Genomic DNA, 15,333 nt, shown 5'->3' on the forward strand with positions numbered 1-15,333 from the left:
CGCTGCTATGAACATTCATGTTCATAGCTTTTTGTGTAAATATATGTTTTTCAACTCTCTTGGGTGTATACCTAGGAGTGGAATGGCTGAGTCACATGCAACTCTATGTTTCACTTTTTGAGGAACTATCAAACTGTTTTCCACAATGGCTGTATCATTTTACACTCCCACCAGGAAGGTATGAGAGTTTCAACTTCTCCACAACCCCACCAATACTTATTATTGTCTGCCACTTCGATTACAGTCATCCTAGTGGATATGAAGAAGTATCTCATTATGTTGTTTTTTTTTTTTTCTGGCCACACTGCACGGCATGTGGGATCTTAGTTCCCCAACCAGGGACTGAACCCATACCTCCCTGCACGGGGAGGAAGCATGGAGTCTTAACCACTGGACCACTGGGTAAGTCCCTCATTATGATTTTTTTTTCTTACTATTTTATTTTACTTTTTAAAAAAATTTGTATTGGAGTATAATTGATGTACAATGTTGTGTTAGTTTCAGGTGTACAGCAAAGTGAATCAGTTATACATAGACATATATACAGCTTTTTTTTTTTTTGATTCTTTTCCTATATAGACCATTACAGAGTACTGAGTAGCGCTCCCTGTGCTATACAGCAGGTTCTTATTGGTTATCTATTTTATATATAGTCGTGTGTATACGTCAGTCCCAATCTCCCAATTTATCCCTCCCACACCTTGTCCCCGGTAACCATGAGTTTGTTTTCTACCGTGGTGACTCTACTTCTGTTTTCCTCATTATGGTTTTGATTTGCCTTTGTCTAATGTCTAATGATGTTGAGCATCTTTTTATGTACTTATTGGTCATTTGTATATCTTCTTTGGAAAAATCCTTGGTCCTCAGGTAACCTACATGCAATCTCCATTGTTTTTTGTAAATCTCCATTTTATCACCAATAAGATGATCTAGAAAGGGCAGGATCTCCTCGGAGCCTGCTTCTGCTATAACTTTTTCTCAACTCCAGGCCTCTCTCTCTGAACAGTGCAAATGCATTTCAAAGTGAGAAAAAACAATGAAATGGCTGTCCCAGGCGCCCCTCCCCCCACCCTTGATTCTCCCTTGTTGCCTACCGGGATGGCAGCCCGGGGGTCCAGTCCATTCTCCACCGCTGAGAGCATTTCCACTCAAGGAGCAGCTCCCCAGAAGAATCACATGACACCTGCAGGGACAGACACGGCCAGATGAACAATCACTGTGCCCAGACAATCGCCTCCCCATGCCCCACCCCCATCTTACTCAACCTGCAACTGCAAGGATTTTCAATACAAAAGTGAAAACTGAGAGTGGATTTTAAGGATGGAAACAAGGAAGGAAAAAAGATCTCGTGGGGTGTGCCATGGGCAGGTCTATCCCAAAGGTTGGGTAGAAAGGGCTTTTGACTCCACTCCAAATGCTGGCACAAAAAAGCAGGGAATAAAAGGCTAATTTAGGGACCTCCCTGGTGGCGCAGTGGTTAAGAATCCGCCTGCCAATGCAGGGGACACGGATTTGAGCCCTGGTCTGGGAAGATGCCACATGCCGCGGAGCAACTAAGCCCGTGCGCCACAACTACTGAGCCTGCGCTCTAGAGCCCGCGAGCCACAACTACTGAGCCTGCATGCCACAACTACTGAAGCCCGCGCGCCTAGAACCTGTGCTCTGCAACAAGAGAAGCCACAGCAATGAGAAGCCCGCACACTGCAACGAAGAGTAGCCCCTGCCCGCTGCAAATAGAGAAAGCCTGTGTGCGGCAATGAAGACCAAACACAGACAAAAATAAATAAATAAATTTATTTTTTTTAAAAAAAGGCTAATTTAGATACAGAGCTGAGGCTGCAAGGGGGAATGCTGCAGCTGAAGGTGCCAAGAACCCACAGGGGCTGGGAAGCAGGGGCTCACAATTCACATTCAGGGCCTGGGCTCTGCAACTGTCCCGACTCCCGTCCCATCCCAGGGTTGGCCAGCTCAGCGGGGAAAAGTACAACTGAAACGCCTTCAAAAGGAAGGGCTCTCTTGCCACACAGCTGCTTCTCCTTTGGGCTGCAAAGGTCTAGCTTGAGCAGCACAGGGACATGTCTAAAGGGGAACAACACGGGTTCTGATCTCAATTTGCCACTAAACAGCTAGGCACACTGGGGCATGTATCAGACCTCTTAAGTGGAGACTATGAGTATGGAAAACGCTGAGCACAGGGCCTGAGATTTACCGAGGATAAATGGTATCTCTAACCCCAGTGGATGCGGCCGCCCAAATCTACAGGCAAAGAATGCCACTACCTAATTAAGCGTGTGCCAGCAGCTGAAGTCAGTACACAGCGAAGTCTCTCGGGGCAGCTGGCTCTCTCCTGGGGTGGCTGAGGCTAAGGGTGGGGTGGGGGTGAGGACTGCGGCCTGAGCCTGAGGGGGCTGCTGCCTGGCCTGCCCCACCCCGGGAACTTGCACAGAGCAGGACTGGACAGGCACACTCACATCTAAACAAATCTCTAGTGGCCACACAGCTAAGCATGAGGGGACACCACCAACAACAAAAAATAATAAAGAGAGAGAAAATCAGGTTACTGCTCTGTCTGCTCTCAAGTACCCATGGCCCAAAGAAGTTAGTAAAACCAAGACCTGTTAAATGGGTTTTGTGCCCTTTACATGTATTACCCCATTCGTTCCTGATAACCATCCTAGGAGTGTCTTATCATCTCAGTCTGATAGATAAGAAGTAGAAGCTGACCCAGGTCAAGGAAATTCCCAAGATCCCAGGGCTGGTTAAGTGGCCAACTCCACAAGCAGCCGCAAGGACAACAGCAACCCGAGCTCAAGAGAAATCCCCAGACTCCAGGAGTGCGACCACCTCCCTTCTGGAAGAGGTGGGTGTGGGCTAGGGCTAAGGGGGCGACGGGCAAGGGGGCAGGCCTGGGAGGAGGGCTCTTCAGCCGGGGGGCCCAGGTGAGAGGCCACAGCGGAACACTGAGGTCAGTCTGGCAGGAAAGGTTTACAGGAGGACGTGAGCGTGACGCTTGGAGATGAGACAGGCAGAGTGGCCCTAAATGGTAGGAGCTGCTCTGGTTCAATCCCTGGCTTCTGGAGTGGGCAGTGGGTGAGCAGGACCCAGAGCCAACCTCTCCAAGTAAGGACACGCAGAGGGAGGGAGGTGTGTGGCGGGCGGCCCCCGCAGAGCCAACTCTGGTCAGGGTGTGAGAGACCCCAGAACACGGGCCCCCGGCCTCAGGCCTTGTCTGACTTACCTCACCCTCACCTCATCCCCCTCCCACCTACCAGGGATTCTTCAGGGCCCTCCTCCACACTCCAGCTACCAGCGCCCCAGACAAGGGGACATGTGCTGCAGACAGTCCCTCTGGACAATGTTCCTTCCAGGCCACCCTGGGGCAGCCCAGGAGGCCAAATCCAGGTTCTCTGGCTCTAAGACCCTGGGTTCCAATCCCCTTCAGCAGTTCCAGCAGCCAAAGGCCTCCCCTCCGGCCTGCCCTTCTAGACAGAGCCTCAAGCTGCAAAACTGCCTTTCCCTCAGCCACAGGCCAGGCCCGGAAGGGCTTAGGCCTCAACAACCTGAATAACAGCCTGGATCCATTAAGGCCTCATTAACTAATTAACCAAAAATAATATTCACGGGAAGGAGGGAGGCCTGTTAGTAAGTGGGTGCTCCAGCCCAGTGAGGGTCTGCTAAAAACCCACAGCAAACTGATGCTGAGAGGTCAGAGCAGGCGGAGACACGTAATCGCCCCCTAAAACCAAGAGTCAGAAAAGCCACAAAATGACTGACAACGGTTTAGAGGAGTCCAGAAGGAGAATGGCCACTTGACAATTCACAAAATAGGACTGAGGCTTTGGGGTTCGGGCCACAATTCAGGGCACAACTTTCTCTGCAAGAAGCCAAAGCACCCCACCTATGTGGGTCTGCTCCATCATGCGTCAGGGGGCAGGAGACACGAGAACTTGCTGACGGAACCATAAGGGGGCTTTGGGTCTCCTGACTGCTGGGTCAGCACTCCATCATTCTCCAGACCCCCAGTGCACCTTCCTATGGGACTGGTTTCACTTCCTGTCCTCAGAACAGTCTTCATTGACACCAAAAACCAAAGCAAAGAGAGGCGTGGCTGCAAGGAGACCTAGGCTAAAAAGAGTTAAGGAGAGAACGTGGGCAACATTACCAAAGGGCTCTTCAAACATTACTGGTGGAGTTTAGCAGAAAAGGTGACTTCTGTCTGCCTTCTAGGCAACTCCTAACCACGAGAAGTCTACTTCTCCCCCTAAGTATTGATCCATCCTGACATGGCTCTCCTAGCTTCTCTAATCTCATTTAATTCTTAAAACAATCCTGGGGACTTCCCTGGTGGCGCAGTGGTTAAGAATCCACCTGTCAATGCAGGGGACACGGGTTCGAGCCCTGGTCTGGGAATATCCCACATGCCACGGAGCAACTAAGCCCGTGTGCCACAACTACTGAGCCTGCACTCTAGAGCCCGAGAGCCACAACTACTGAGCCTGCGTGCCACAACTACTGAAGCCCATACACCTAGAGCCCATGGTCTGCAACAAGAGAAGCCACCACAACGAGAAGCCCATGCACCACAACAAAGAGTAGCCCCTGCTCTCTGCAACTAAAGAAAGCCCGCGCACAGCAATGAAGACCCAACGCAGCCAAAAATAAATAAATTTTAATTTAAGAAAACAAAAAACAATCCTGTGCGAGAAGGATGATTATCCCCGTTTTACAGAGGAGAAGACTAAGGCTCAGAAGAAAAGAGCCCCAGGTAAGGGACAAAACTGTCTGGTTTCCTCATTCTAAGTCTTGTGTCAGACTTCACCAGATCAAACTGTCTCAGGTCTCTGGTTCCAAGAGTTTCAGGCAAACTGATTACTTATAGACTAAGTAATAATTAACTTAGTACTCAGAAAGCTCCATTTTTATCAAATAAGGCTAAAATCAACAAGAAACAATCTTACCCATCAGGTCTGTAGTCCCAACCAGCTGAGGCTAGGTCCTTCCCATGGTACACAGGTTTCACAGCTGTCCTTTCTTAAATGTTCCAACACACAGGAAAGAATTGTTCTGGTTGCTTTTCTTTATTATACTGCCTGGGCTTCTATAAACGTCCAATTTCACTTCTTCCAGAGACCAAGGAAGAAAAAAAGAAAAGAATGGCTTATATGAGACTTACATTAAAAGAAGAAATGGATGGCTTGGCTTCCCCGCTTCTGAAACACTCCATCCATAGGTAAACAGCAACCTCTTCTCCTTAGAGACTTCTCAGCCATTCCCAACAGCCTCCTCTCTACAGCCTGAATCCAATCCTGTACCGGGCTGTTAGAACAAACAGCCTGACGTTTAAGCCATCCAGCTGCTGTACCAGTTGATGAGTCATGGTTTTCAGTTGGAAAAGAATGACAAAGTTATCAGTTGGAAAAGAATGACAAAGTTACCTTCTCATTCAGAAAGGCAGCTGATCTTTCAGACATGCTGAGTAAACTGCACCTCCTCCCACCTGAAAAAAGCTGGATTTCTGGAAAAGTGTCCTGGAGGGCGGGGGATGGAGAGAGTGTGCTGGGGGAACTGCATCTTTGAAGCAATTGGATACCAGGTGGAGGGCAAGAAACGTCTGTGATTCCCAAACCAAAGGCTAGTGAGTGAGCCCAGAAATGTGAATCAGTGAACATGGGGTATCTTTCTTTCCCCCCTCCTTCCTTCCATTCAAAAACACCCATCTCGGGCTTCCCTGGCGGCGCAGTGGTTGACAGTCCGCCTGCCGACGCAGGGGACACAGGTTCGTGCCCGGGTCCGGGAGCATCCCACATGCCGCGGAGCGGCTGGGCCTGTGAGCCATGGCCGCTGAGCCTGCGTGTCCGGAGCCTGTGCTCCGCAACGGGAGAGGCCACAGCAGTGAGAGGCCCGCGTACCGCAAAAAAAAAAAATTAAAAACAAAAATAACACCCATCTCCCCCATATTTTTGTCCCATCCTTAGGATTCCAGCAAGGACCAAACTTTGAATGACTAAAAACAGGAACTTTGCTCAACTCATTCACCATTACATTTCTAGTGCCTAGAACAACACAGAGCACGCAGTGGTGCTCAAAAACTACCCGCTGAATGAACAGAAGAATAAAACAAAAATAAGGCTCAGGGGCAGGTTATTTCCATTTCACAGACCGAAGAAAGCTGAGGTATACAATTCTCAGCCACGATGGAACTCCTTTCATTAAATCACCCTGCCAGCAGGCTGAGACCACTCTGATATATTGCACCTTGGGGGGGGGATACTGAAGGGAGAGCTTCAACTTTCAAAGGAACAAGACTATAAAAGGCAAGCAAAGACAACGGGTCCTGTTTGGGGCCCTTTAAAATTGCTGCCAGGGCTTCCCCGGTGGCGCAGTGGTTGAGAGTCCGCCTGCCGACGTAGGGGACACGGGTTCGTGCCCCGGTCCGGGAGGATCCCACATGCTGCGGAGTGGCTGGGCCCGTGAGCCATGGCCGCTGAGCCTGCGCATCCGGAGCCTGTGCTCCGCAACGGGAGAGGCCACAACAGTGAGAGACCCGCGTACCGCAAAAAAAAAAAAAAAAAAAAAAAATTGCTGCCAAACGGTCAACCCTCTGAAGCCAGGTCACTAGAATTTGGAGAGAATGTGTGCCCTAAAAGCCCAGGAGATGATAAATGCTGAGCTTGGGGCCCGGGTGCCCCAGGAATGTCCCTCTGCCTCAGCTACTCAGATATCTCAACTCCCCATGTTCATGGGTAACCAAATGGCCAAAACTCAAAGATTCAGCACTTGCAAAAAGAGGAAGTGGTTCAACAGCCTCTGTACTCGCCTTAGCCTCCTGGGAACCCTCTCACCTACACTCTTCACAACATGTAACATCATCTCTGGCGTCCACTGTGTTCCCTGTGTTAAGCGTTGGGACAGGTCTGCTGTCAGCTCCAGCCGGGAGGGACACTGGGTGAGGAGGGTACTTTACAAGTGCCAGGACAACACACATGGACGTGGTTCTGTGACCAGTCACACAGTGGTACTCCCTGAGTTTCTCCTGGGCCAGAAAACCAGCCAAAAGGAAGTGATGGCTTCCACTGGCCCAGGCTATGAGTGAGCTAGGTGAGTGGCCATTCCTCACCTTCCAGGTATGTGGGCGATACCCAACATTCCAGCAGTAGCACAAGTCATTTAATATGAATGCTAGATCCATAATCCCTGGGAGCAGGTACAGGGGACAAGACACCCGGGAAAAAAAATCCCTGACCCTGATCCGAGGGCGGATCTCTACTTCTCCACACTTTTTTTACCACCTGAGGCCCTGCATGCACCCATCAAGCTGCTCAGTCTCTAACTGCTGGGCTCCTAGCAAGCACCTAAATTTGGCTGTTGAGGGGCAGCCGGTGGGGTTGGCAGGGGACTCTGCACTAAATTCTCAGATTGAATGGGGACGGGGTCAAGGGAAAAATGGGTGTAGGGTTGAGGTGGGGACAGCAGAGGTGAAAGGGCAGGAGATCTCATCTTTAACAAGATTGGCTGAGGGTGGTAGTAACTGGGGCACCAAGAGTTGGGGGCGGTTTAGCAAAGACTTAGGGATGGGGGTGTCCTCTGATGGTTGGAGATGGAAAGGAAGTATATGGTGGGCTAGGAAGTTAGGGGTCGAGTCTGTGAGGACAAGATACATGTAAGACTTGGGATAGGGCTGAGATCAGAGTTATCAAAAAGAAAAGGGTGCGCTCAACAGGGCATCTACTTTAGTGGTGGGTCTTAAATGAGAGTGGGACAGAGGTGGGGTGTTCAGGAGGGGCAGACCTTGGGGAGCTGACCAGCGGGGTGTGGGAGATTCGGATAAGAAAGCTGATCCCGAAAAGGGCAAACCAGAATGGTGGGTCTCGAGGAGGCCTGTGTGCAGCACTAGCACGGCCAAAGGGGTTGAGAAGTGAAGACGAGCTGTGTTAGAGGGAGGCGGAGGGATGTGGCCAAGGTCGGGGTTGGAAGTGGGCTACAGGGAGGTCAAGGGTGAGCCTGCATTTACGCAAGACTGGCGGTGGGAGGGTGGGGGTAAGGGCTGGGGTCAGGTCACGAGTGGCAAATAGAGGGGAGAGGCCAGCAGCGGCAGTGCGGGCCGAAGGCTAGTTGGAGTGGGGCGCGGGACTTGGGCTGGGAAGGGTAAGGACTCTGAAGCAGGACAGTCTCAAGGTAACCAGGGGTTTGGGATCACGGAGAGGGCTGCTGTTCCCTGTTCGCCTGTTCCCGTCCCGGCCTCGCCGCCCCTCTGCTGCCCGCCTCGCCCCCGACCCCTAACTCACCAAACGGAGTGGGGAGGGGGGCGGGGGCACTCCCGGCCGCTGCCTCCCCTAAGCCTCCGACCGGACGCTGCGGCCTTCGGACCACTGACAACAGGAAGCGGTTCCCGCGGCGCCTGACGCCATCCATCACGTCGACTGGGCGTCCGGCCCCGCCCTGGCCCGAGGAGCCAATCGCGGGGCGCGGAGGAACCGCGGGGCGGGGCCAGCGCTCTCGGACGCCCCAGGGTTCCCAGAGCCGGAGCAGAGACAAGATATGGGAGACTCGCGATCCACGCATTTCTGTTGGGCGCAGAGAGGCAACGCCACAGACTCCGGGCGGAGTGTGTTCTCACTGCCTGCCTCTCGCAGGGTCTTCGTCAGACGAGATCCTGGCTTCTGGGTTCCTGACCTTATTTGGCCGCAGCACTATCTGCGTAGAATTGGGGCCGACACATGGCCTCCTTCAGCGAAGGTTGCCCACTTGTAAAATGGGACCAACGCCTACCCCGTTTTTGCCTCCCCCAGGGCATCAGCGTAGCCCGGTGGGCAGAGCCGAGGCCTAACTTAGAGCTTCCCTCCTGCTCTCAGGAAAAACGTAGATTTTTTTTTTTTTTTTTTTTTTTTTTTTGCGGTACGCAGGCCTCTCACTGTTGTGGCCTCTCCCGTTGCAGAGCACAGGCTCTGGACGCGCAGGCTCCGCGACCATGGCTCGCGGGCTCAGCGGCCATGGCTCACGGGCCCAGCCGCTTCGCGGCATGTGGGATCCTCCCGGACCGGGGCACGAACCCGCTTCCCCTGCATCAGCAGGCAGACTCTCAACCACTGCGCCACCAGGGAAGCCCAGTCTGCCTTATTTTTAAAACCTGCTCTCGTAATCCAGTAAGGCAATCCCTTACCCAGCCTAGAGAAGTCATCACTTTTAATAAAAAGCTCTAAAATCTTTTACGTGCATCATAACCAACACATCTCTCAAGAATGCTGCGTTCCCCACCCCTCCACTTTTACCGGCCTGGGCCTGAGTAGTTTGACATTGAATAGTCCGTTTTAGGGACTGGAAGCTACGACTTACCATGAGTCACTGCCCTAAAATACGCTTTCCACCCTCATACCCTGTGCCTGGAATTCAGTGGTGACGGTGGCATTCTTTAGGGTTAATCATGGCTCCCCTTAAGTGGTTCTCCTTTAGGGTGAAAAGTCTGCAGGGCAAGGCAACAATGAATGGAGAGCATCTGGGGCCAGTTTTGCTTCTGCCCCGGTGACAGGGACAAATACATGATGAGAGGGGCCAAGGGGCTTTGTGGAGCCATGCGGGCTCTGATGATGAATCTCACTGTTCTTAAAGTTGTTTTTAAGTCCACGTGGATCCCTAACTAGGATTGTGCTTTTTCTTAAAATTATTTTTTATTTTTTATTTTTATTTTTGGTCACACCACACAGATCGTGGGATCTTAGTTCTCCGACCAGGGATCGAACCTGGGCCCTAGGTAGTGAAAGCGCCTAGTCCTAACAACTGGACTGCCAGGGAACTCCCTAGGATTGTGCTTTTAAACAGCCTTCCTCTTAGGATATTTCAGGCAATGAGTCTCTTTCCAGTGTCAAATGGAGTCTAGAGAAAGACAGTCACTAACCTGTTTTGATGTTTACCCTGTACAAACCTTTTCTTCTGTGAGGTCCCTATGTGAGGCTGATGTGGGTAAAAAACTCAGCTCCAACTGGCATAGTCCCTTTGCAGCTTATGGGGCCAATACATAGCATCTTGTGCTGACCTCTAGGAGGTCGGTCTATATTTCACAAGGAATCATATGGGGAGAATGAAGAAATGGTCTAAAATTCACTGAAGAATATTCCTGAGTCATCACTGGGGGCAGGGCCTGCTACTAGACATTGGGGAGGAAGGAGATATGATTCTTGCCTTGTCAGCCTTCCTCACCTAATAGAGAACAGTGTTCAGGTCTGCACACCGATGGACACTGTCTTTCACAACGTTCCATTTAGAGGTGACACCTGAAAGAGTGGAAGGTGTGCATTCTTCCTTCCACACTTACTTCTGTTACAGAACCAGGAATATCCTTACCAACAGGTCCTATGGCTGCTGTTTATTGACGCAGAATAAAATCACAATCATCTGCACACATCCCAAACCAAGACTCAGCCACATCCTGGGACAGATAGAATTATTAGTCCCGATTCCTCATCCCTCCCTGCATCCATACACTTCGCCATGTCTCACTGTGGGCAGAGTGTACTGTCCAGTCCCCTGGCTTGGGTCTTGGCTATGTGACTTGCTTTGGCCCATGGAATGGGCAGAAATGAGAGTGTGCCAGTTCCGTGCCCAGCTGGAGGAAGCCTGATGATGCCTGCCCCCGTATGCTTCTCTTGGGTAGCTGCTGCCTCTTCGGCCTGGGCCCCAGAATGAACACACATGGAAAAGAGCTACCTTGGCTGATCCACAGACCAGCAATGAGGAGCACAGCAGACCCAGCCAGCAGAGCATTAAACCATAGCTGTACCAGCCAAACGGCAGACTGATGGGAATCGTTATTCCGACCCACTGAATTTCTGGATGGATTTATTACATAGCATTATTGTGGCAATAACTAACCAATACATGTACCCACTCTTTTATTAGGTTATAAGTTCAGCTGCTGCAGTAGAGACCCTAAACAACAGTGGGTTAAATAAGAAAGACATTTATTGATCTCTCGTGTAAGAATCTGGTTAAGTAGTCCAGGGTTAGTTTGGTGGCTCGGCTCCACCATTCTCCGTGTGACCCTCTTCCATCCGAAGCCTTCACATTATTCACAGATCGAAGTCTTACCGAAATATTCCACAGTGTGGCGCCAAACCCTCTTTCCAACATCACCGTCCAGCACCTAAGGCCTCACCTTGAACCATGATTCCGCTTCTCTTTCAGGCCTCGGGACCTGTCCTCTTCTTGAATGGGCGTGCTCCCCACCATGTCCCCAAACTGGTGCTCCACTGCCATCCTCCAGGTGTCAACAGCATCTCACTCTCACCAGGACCTCAGGGGCCAGAACTGGCCGGGCCTGGTGCTCCCCAGGAGTGAGAGGCCCTGCCCTCCATGGGGGGTGGGGGGAGCCGTCCAGTGTCCAAGATAAGAGTCCAGTCTGCCTCCCAGTCATCCTCGCACCTGGCCTCTCCCACCCTCAAATCCAGGCTCACCTCCGACCCCGAAGAAGCCAGAGAACCTCGGCAGCCCCTACTTCCCTGCCCGCCTTCCTTCCACACCTCAGCAGTTCAGTGAGCGTAACAAGGCTTGTTAAAGTGGGTCCCTCTGCTTCTGAGGTTGACTCAGGACGGGTGGGCACGTGGGTTTGGAGGGTGACAGACTGTCTGCTGGACCAAACTCTAGCCGGGCTCCTCTGAGCCTTCCTCTAGATCCAACCTTGGCCTATAAAGACTTCAACAAACACTAACATAGTTTCTAACAGCTCAGACCACATCTCTAGGATGACCCTAGCCCTCCTTAAAGTGGCTGCCTGAAAAAAGCTCAAGGCTGCCTAAAGGATTTGCTGTTTGTTCTAGCCAACACCTAAAGATAGGGCCCTTGTCTCCCAGCTTCTGGGACAGGGTAGGGGCCTAACTTTGAGAAGCGTCAGTGAGCCAGCACAGCTGGGTTTCACATGACCACCCCCCCTCCCCTTCTCACTTCTCTGACTAGACAGACCCTCCCCCCTCCTCATCCCCTCATCCTCCCTTTAAAACCCCTGTACCAGTCGCAGTTGAGTTCCGTTCATGATGGTCTCTTTCCCTCTACCACTGCAATTGTACATTATTGATTGAACTCTGATTTTACCACTTTAAGTAGCATGTTTATTTTTGATAAGGGGGGGGCGTGTGTGTGTCCAGGACTACACTTTTATTTTTCTCTACTTATTTAGGAGCAGCCTTTTATTTTTTAATTTTAATTTATTATTTATTTATTTTCTTTACTTTTTGGCCGCGTCAGGTCTTAGTTGCAGCATGTGGGATCGTTTTGTTGCAGCGCGTGGGATCGTTTTGTTGCAGTGCGCAGGATCTTTGTTGTGGGGCTCGGGCTTCTCTCTAGTTGTGGCGAGCGGGTTCTCTCTCTCTAGTTGTGGCACAGGTTCCAGAACGCGTGGGCTCTGTAGTTTGTGACACACGGGCTCTCTCGTTGAGGCGTGAGAACTCAGTAGTTGTGACGCGTGGGCTTAGTTGCCCTGTGGCCTGTGGGATCCTAGTTCCCCGACCAGGGATTGAACCCACATCCCCTGCATTGGAAGGCAGATTCTTTATTTATTTATATTTATATATATATTTTTTAAATTTATTTTTGGCTGCGCTGGGCCTTCATTGCTGCGCGCGGGCTTTCTCTAGTTGCAGCGAGCAGGAGCTACTCTTTGTTGTGGTGCGCGGCCTTCTCATTGCAGTGGCTTCTCTTGTTGCAGAGCACGGGCTCTAGGCAAGCGGGCTTCGGTAGTTGTGGCACGCGGGCTCAGTAGTTGTGGCACACAGCCTTAGTTGCTCCACGGCATGTGGGATCTTCCTGGACCAGGGCTTGAACCCATGTCCCCTGCATTGGCAGGTGGATTCTTAACTACTGCGCCACCAGGGAAGTCTGGAAGGCAGATTCTTTACCACTGGACCATCAGGGAAGTCCCAAGATCAGCCTTTTAAAGAAGCATCCCAGAGATGTTTGAGTGTCGAGGTCCACAGACCATATTTTGAGAAATGATATTTCCCTATGGACACCTTTCCTCTGGCAGCCCTTTTGAATGGCAGCTATGTTCTCTCCAAGGCTGCACTGCCTGCAGTCTACCCAGCTTTCATTCCAATGAGAACATTCCAGAGACCAACTAAGGATCAACTCCAGGTGTTTCTCCAGTCACCTCTGGGGCTGACTGCATGTCACCAGCAACCAGTACCTCACCTGCTGCCCAACTACAGTGACACCTTCCAGATTTGTGACTCAGCTAGCTCTCCACCATGTTATTCTATGTAGACACCACCCTCCTTTTACAAAGCCTTGGACACCCATAAGCCTATAAAAAAAAAAAAAGGAGTGGGGCTCCAGGACTTCTCCAAGTACAGGTGGTGCCTCCTCACCATACTTGTATACGGACGCATGTTGGAAAGTGTTGGTTGGCTCTTGACACCCATTTCTACCCCCTTCTCTGCAGGTGCTAGAAGCCTGGGAACCATATTTCACAGATCCCCTCGACAGCAGGGTTCTGCCAATAAAATTACTTGTGTGAAATCTGGAAGGTGGAAAGCAGATGGAAATCATTCTTTCCTCCTCTGCAGCAGACTCCACATTCCCCATCTAGCCACCACCCTTGGGGCTTTGGGGCTGCAATGACCTCATCAGTGGTTTCCCAAAGTTTCCTGACTTCTGAGTGGGAGCAGCAGTTTTGAGTCTATGGAAAGCAGCTGTGGTGGAGTAACCTGAAGGCTAGTGCTACAATGCCCCAATCCCCAGCTTTCATCACCATTAGCCCCCTCAATGATAAGTGCCAACTGTTTGGATATAATCTTTCTTTCTTTCTGGCTTTTTTTTTTTTTTTTTTTTTTGCTTGAAATATCTAGAGTGCTTTCTATTTTCTTGTCTATGGTAGTTTTAAAATATGTCTGCAAATTCTTTGACTCTTCTTTCCTCAAAAGGTGGAGTCTCAATCCCCTCCTCTTGAATGTGAGCTGGAACGAGTGACTGACCTCTAACCATGCTACGTGGCCAAAGCGGTGCTATGTGCCTTCTGAGGCCAGGCCATAAGAGGAATGACCTCTGTCTCTCTCCTGGACAGCTCCCTCTGGAGGAAGCCAGCCATCATGTGGTGAGGACATTCAATCAAGTAGCAGGTGGACAGACAGGCCCATGCAGGGAGGAAATGAGGCCTCCCCCTAACAACCAGCACCACCCTGGCAGCCAGGTAAGGGAGTGAACCATCTTGAAAGTGGACCCTGCAGCCTCAGTCCAGCCGTCAGATGACTGCAGCCCTGGCCGATATCTTGAGGACCTCATGAGAGACCCAGAGACACAACTGCCCAAGATATTCCTAAAGGCTTGACACAGAAATTGTGAGGAATAAATGTTTATTGTTGTTTTGAGCCACTATTTTGGTGTGATCTGTTACATACCACCAGATAATCAATACACTGATTCAGGGCTTGAACCAGACAGACTTGGATGCCCTCGTAACCGTCGGGGACTTCGGTCCTAGGCTCCAGGTCTTTTCCTCTATCACAATACTTGCCATGCCAACAACCCACAGATTTTCCTGGGCATGAAATTCCTCAACCCCCTACTGTGCAAATATACAGGAGGGTTTTATTGTTCGGGGGGGAACTTATAAGCAGAACAGAGTGCACTCAATCTCCCAAGCTTTCAGAGAAGGGGATTAGACCAGACTTAGCTGGATTGTGTGTCCCGTGACCAGAGTTCCCGTAGAGGAGGAGCCAGCCTGGAGTGTGTCACAGTTACAGGGATGGTGAGGCAGGGAACGTCTATACTACTAACAGTGGCAACTGCTTGGTGACAGAAATGGTCGCAGTAGGAGGGGGAGCCTATTTTTTCCATTGAGCTCGCTGGTACCTGCTGAGCTAGCTTTTTGCTGAGCTACTGAAAGGGGAAAGGAATGAGTGTCCAGGACTATCCGAATTATTTCTCATCACCTTCTGGATTCCCAACACCTCACTGATCTCCATTCCCAGGTTACATTTGGACTTTATCATCATCTGGAATTTGTCATAAAAAATCTTAAAAGTACAATCTTTCATTCTCTGAACATAAGCTCCTGTCCTTTCAGTTCTCACTCATGTGTATCCACCATACACGCTCTTCAGTTGCATCATAACCTCTGGTCTGGTGCCCCATTTTCTCCCAGGTCCTACTTGGTCTAAACACCAAAGTTGACCTCTCGGCCTCTCTACTTTTAGGCCACCATCAAAGTACTCTTTATAAAACTCAAGCTTTGGGCTTCCCTGGTGGCGCAGTGGTTGCGCTTCCCTGGTGGCACAGTGGTTGAGAGTCCGCCTGCCGATGCAGGGGACACAGGTTCGTGTCCCGGTCCGGGAAGATCCCACATGGCAC

At 50.8% G+C, this 15,333-nt stretch overlaps 1 protein-coding gene across 1 annotated transcript in view; it reads right to left on the bottom strand.

The window, feature by feature from the left end:
- PLEKHM1 (pleckstrin homology and RUN domain containing M1) overlaps positions 1-1,142 on the bottom strand; it is a gene marked incomplete at both ends in the record, with an annotated part of 38,311 nt that extends 37,169 nt beyond the window's left edge. Inside the window, 1 exon segment of the mRNA XM_079726384.1 lies at positions 1,095-1,142. Coding sequence (XP_079582510.1) covers positions 1,095-1,142 — 48 coding nt within the window.
- Positions 1,143-15,333: the final 14,191 nt, after the last annotated feature.

The sequence above is a fragment of the Hyperoodon ampullatus genome (genome assembly GCF_949752795.1).
Source record: "Hyperoodon ampullatus genome assembly, chromosome: 19".
NCBI classification, from domain to species: domain Eukaryota; kingdom Metazoa; phylum Chordata; class Mammalia; order Artiodactyla; family Ziphiidae; genus Hyperoodon; species Hyperoodon ampullatus.